General features: G+C 43.6%; 1 protein-coding gene across 1 annotated transcript in view; it reads right to left on the bottom strand.

Moving 5' to 3' along the window:
- LOC139410291 (sushi, nidogen and EGF-like domain-containing protein 1) overlaps positions 1 to 5,000 on the bottom strand; it is a 110,791-nt gene that overhangs the window by 28,460 nt on the left and 77,331 nt on the right. The window contains exons 11-12 of the mRNA XM_071155779.1: positions 4,998 to 5,000; positions 4,595 to 4,732 (exon numbers count right to left, since the gene is read on the bottom strand). The exon at positions 4,998 to 5,000 is cut by the window's right edge and continues 84 nt beyond it. Coding sequence (XP_071011880.1) covers positions 4,595 to 4,732; positions 4,998 to 5,000 — 141 coding nt within the window. The remainder of the gene's footprint in view (positions 1 to 4,594; positions 4,733 to 4,997) is intronic.

The following is a 5,000-nucleotide window of genomic DNA, read 5'->3' as shown; positions in this document are numbered from 1 at the left end:
GCAAATTTCTGCTTGAAAAAGCTAGCCTTGGCTTTTCTAACTGCCTGTGTATATTGGTTTCTAGCTTCCCTGAAAAGTTGCATATCACGAGGGCTGTTCGATGCTAATGCAGAACGCCATAGGATGTTTTTGTGTTGGTTAAGGGCAGTCAGGTCTGGAGAGAACCAAGGGCTATATCTGTTCCTGGTTCTAAATTTCTTGAATGGGGCATGCTTATTTAAGATGGTGAGGAAGGCATTTAAAAAAAATAACCAGGCATCCTCTACTGACGGGATGAGGTCAATATCCTTCCAGGATACCCCGGCCAGGTCGATTAGAAAGGCCTGCTCGCTGAAGTGTTTCAGGGAGCGTTTGATAGTGATGAGTGGAGGTCGTTTGACCGCTGACCCATTACGGATGCAGGCAATGAGGCAGTGATCGCTGAGATCTTGGTTGAAAACAGCAGAGGTGTATTTAGAGGGCAAGTTGGTTAGGATTATATCTATGAGGGTGCCCGTGTTTATGGCTTTGGGGTGGTACCTGGTAGGTTCATTGATCATTTGTGTCAGATTGAGGGCATCAAGCTTAGATTGTAGGATGGCTGGGGTGTTAAGCATGTTCCAGTTTAGGTCACCTAGCAGCACGAGCTCTGAAGATAGATGGGGGGAAATCAGTTCAAATATGGTGTCCAGAGCACAGCTGGGGGCAGAGGGTGGTCTATAGCAGGCGGCAACGGTGAGAGACTTATTTTTAGAGAGGTGGATTTTTAAAAGTAGAAATTGTTTGGGTACAGACCTGCATAATATGACAGATCTCTGCAGTAGATTGCAACACTTCCCCCTTTGGCCGTTCTATCTTGTCTGAAAATGTTGTAGTTAGGGATGAAGATTTCAGAATCTTTGGTAGTCTTCCTAAGCCAGGATTCAAACACGGCCAGAACATTCAGGTTGGCAGAGTGTGCTAAAGCAGCGAATAAAACAAACTTAGGGAGGAGGCTTCTAATATTAACATGCATTAACATGCATAACATGCTATTGCGGTTACAGAAGTCATCAAAAGAGAGCGCCTGGGGAATAGGAGTAGAGCTAGGCACTGCAGGGCCTGGATTCACCTCTACATCCCCAGAGGAACAGAGGAGGAGTAGGATAAGGATACGGCTAAAAGCTATGAGAACAGAGAGCAAAAGGAGGTTTCTGGGGGCGATAAAATAGCTTCAAGGTATAATGTACAGACAAAGGTATGGTAGGATGTGAATACAGTGAAGGTAAACCTAGGTATTGAGTGATGATAAGATAGATATTGTCTCTAGAAACATCATTGAAAGCAGGTGATGTCATCGCATGTGTGGGTGGTGGAACTGAAAGGTTGCCAGAAAGACCTTGTACTCCGCACTCATAAAGATGGCTGTATTGTCTGATACGGGGACGACCATGAGTACTGAGCACTTCCCTGAGATTCTCAGTTGTTGTTGCTGATTTAGCAGTGCAGACTGGGAAAACTTCAAGCCATTTGGAGTGAACATCCACAGCCAACAAGAACATCTTCCAAAGGAAAGGCCCTGCCTAGTCAATGTGAATGCGAGTCCAGGGTTTTCCAGGCCACTCACAAGGGCTGATGGGAGCTTGTGCTGGAGCATTTCCTAGTAGCACATTATTGGACATGCTCTTCCACCACTTTGTCCAATCATGGCCACCACATGTGCGCTCTTGTTGTAGCTTTCATTCTGAATACACCTGGGTGGAAGAGTTCCTTCAGTAAAAGTGGCACCAATAGTTGAAGCTCCCAAAGCAGGATGCCGTCCTCCACCAAGAGTTTGTTTCTCCTTTTAAAATATGGCTGCAACTCTTTCGTAGGACAGTGGGCCGGCCGTCTCTCCTTGATGAAGCGGCTGACTTTGGAGAAAAGAGGGTCTCTAACAGTCCATTATCTTCAGTTTCCGATGGTCTATTGAAGCTCTTCGGTGCTGTTTCAATAAAGCACACCAGTTCAGGGGGACTTTTGGGGTCTTTGGACATGTCTGTGAGTGGCAGCCTGCAGAGACCATCAGCGTTAGCAATGGAAGGGCCCAGTCTGTACAGAGCTTTGATGAGGGCCCGTCTTTGCAGGCTCCCGGAGACATATTTTCTTCAGCTTTCTTCAGCTTTCTTCAGGGTGACAACAAGCAAGACGTGATGCTGACTAGCCTCTCTGCGATGTACTCCATCTTCTGCGATCCCGTATGGAGAGCCATCACTTGTGATGATGAGTTGGCGCTTTGGGTCGTAATGCACAAGCAGCAGTGCCGAAGACGACAGCAAGTCCTTGGATTTCTGGAAGGCTGTTTCTGGGGGATTGTGCCGCTTCCACAGGAGGAGATGCAGTGGGTCCAGGACAGAGGCCACGTCAGGGAGAGAAAAACGAAAGAAGCCACAATAGTTTAACATCGCAAGGTAGGCCCGTAAGCTCACTCACATCTTTGGGTTCTGAGGCCTCTTTGATTGTACAGGGGTTGAAGCCCATTGGCTGTGAATTTGTGCCCCAAGTTCTGTACTTCAGGAAAACAAAGCCCTGCGCACACCCAGTCTTGATAGCACTGTTTCAAGGTTTTTTAGATGGTCTTCCTCAGTGACACCAGGTGATAAGGATATAACCCAGGTATACAGCAGTGTGCCTGCTAACAGATTATGTTCTTTAAAAGATAGCACAGGCAGAGGAGGCTCCAAACGGAAGATGTGTGTGTACTGAAACAGCCCCTTGTGGGTGTTTATTCTAGCCACTTGAGTTATCCAACTCCACTGTTGTCCACAGGTGGCTTGGGGGGTTTCTCTTTAATCACCAGTACATAGGCTGCGTCCTCGACAACCTCATCTGCTTCTTCCTCAGGTAATTTTAAAATGTTATATAGTTCAATCTGAACTGCTTTTTTCCCTGTTTTACAGAGTTGAGTCTCCTCTACGGCTGCATCGGCAACTCCATGTAGAACTAACCCATCACTCATGTTACCACAGTCCCACTTAGTCAACACCAAAATAAATCCTATTTAAATTTCTGTCTCCCCAACAGGGAATGTGACTCTCACACACACACGTCGTGCCACCGCCTCGACACAAAAGACACAAGTGTTTATCACTATGGTAACCAGGCTCTCGTATACAGCAACACACAATGCAGAGTCAAAGGGACCAATCCTTGAATTTGTGCAGAAGAAAAAGCAGAAGAAGAAGAAGATGTAAGGGAAGAAGAAGAAGTAGAGGAAGAAGAAGAAGTAGAGGAAGAAGAAGAAGTAGAGGAAGAAGAAGAAGTAGAAGAGGAAGAAGAAGAAGAAGTAGTAATAGAGGAAGAAGAAGAAGTAGAGGAAGAAGAAGAAGAAGTAGAGGAAGAAGAAGAAGAAGTAATAGAGGAAGAAGAAGAAGAAGTAGTAATAGAGGAAGAAGAAGAAGTAGAGGAAGAAGAAGTAATAGAGGAAGAAGAATAAGAAGTAGTAATAGAGGAAGAAGAAGAAGAAGTAGTAATAGAGGAAGAAGAAGAAGTAGAGGAAGAAGAAGAAGTAGAGGAAGAAGAAGTAATAGAGGAAGAAGAAGAAGAAGTAGTAATAGAGGAAGAAGAAGAAGAAGTAGTAATAGAGGAAGAAGAAGAAGTAGAGGAAGAAGAAGAAGAAGTAGAGGAAGAAGAATAAGAAGTAATAGAGGAAGAAGAAGAAGAAGTAGTAATAGGAAGAAGAAGAAGAAGTAGAGGAATAGGAAGTAATAGAGGAAGAAGAAGAAGAAGTAGTAATAGAGGAAGAAGAAGAAGAAGTAGTAATAGAGGAAGAAGAAGAAGTAGAGGAAGAAGAAGAAGTAATAGAGGAAGAAGAAGAAGAAGTAGTAATAGAGGAAGAAGAAGAAGTAGAGGAATAGGAAGTAATAGAGGAAGAAGAAGAAGAAGTAGTAATAGAGGAAGAAGAAGAAGAAGTAGTAATAGAGGAAGAAGAAGAAGTAGAGGAAGAAGAAGAAGTAGAGGAAGAAGAAGAAGAAGTAGTAATATAGGAAGAAGAAGAAGAAGTAGTAATAGAGGAAGAAGAAGAAGTAGAGGAAGAAGAAGAAGTAGAGGAAGAAGAAGAAGTAATAGAGGAAGAAGAAGAAGTAGAGGAAGAAGAAGAAGAAGAAGTAGAGGAAGAAGAAGAAGTAATAGAGGAAGAAGAAGAAGAAGAAGAAGAAGAAGAAGTAGAGGAAGAAGAAGAAGTAGAGGAAGAAGAAGTAGTAATAGAGGAAGAAGAAGAAGAAGAAGTAATAGAGGAAGAAGAAGAAGAAGAAGTAGAGGAAGAAGAAGAAGTAGAGGAAGAAGAAGTAGAGGAAGAAGAAGAAGAAGAAGTATAGGAAGAAGAAGAAGTAGAGGAAGAAGAAGAAGTAGAGGAAGAAGAAGAAGTAATAGAGGAAGAAGAAGTAGAGGAAGAAGAAGAAGTAATAGAGGAAGAAGAAGAAGTAATAGAGGAAGAAGAAGAAGAAGTAGAGGAAGAAGAAGAAGTAATAGAGGAAGAATAAGTAGAGGAAGAAGAAGAAGTAATAGAGGAAGAAGAAGAAGTAGTAGAGGAAGAAGAAGAAGAAGTAGAGGAAGAAGAAGTAGAAGAAGCAGCAGCATCAGCAGCAGAGGCTCTTACCATTGGGCGGATAGAAGTCCTTGTGATCTAGGTCTGCCACACCTGTCTGACAGGTACATAGGTAGGTTCCTCCGTACTCCAGACAGGGTCCTCCGTCAGGACACGGCCTGCTGTTACTGCATAGGGTCTGGGTCACCTCTGAGGAGGACAGGGGGGTCAGAGAGATAAAAATCATGTTGTGACACTATGTCAAGAGTTGCAAAGCAATTATTTCATCAAGGCAACCTTCCATCAAGGTAACCTTACCACCTACTACTCTGGTTCTGTGTGCCATGTGCTGCTACCTCGGTGAAAGCCAGGTGTAATCCACACCATGAAATTAACAAGGAATGTGTCTTTTTGTTACCAACTACAGTAGAATATGAGACTGGACCTACAGTGTACAAGATGATATGATACGTACCAA

This window comes from Oncorhynchus clarkii, chromosome 5 (genome assembly GCF_045791955.1).
Source record: "Oncorhynchus clarkii lewisi isolate Uvic-CL-2024 chromosome 5, UVic_Ocla_1.0, whole genome shotgun sequence".
Lineage (NCBI taxonomy): Eukaryota > Metazoa > Chordata > Actinopteri > Salmoniformes > Salmonidae > Oncorhynchus > Oncorhynchus clarkii.
The sequence above is the reverse complement of the archived record's forward strand: the minus strand, read 5'-3'. Positions and strand labels throughout refer to the sequence as shown.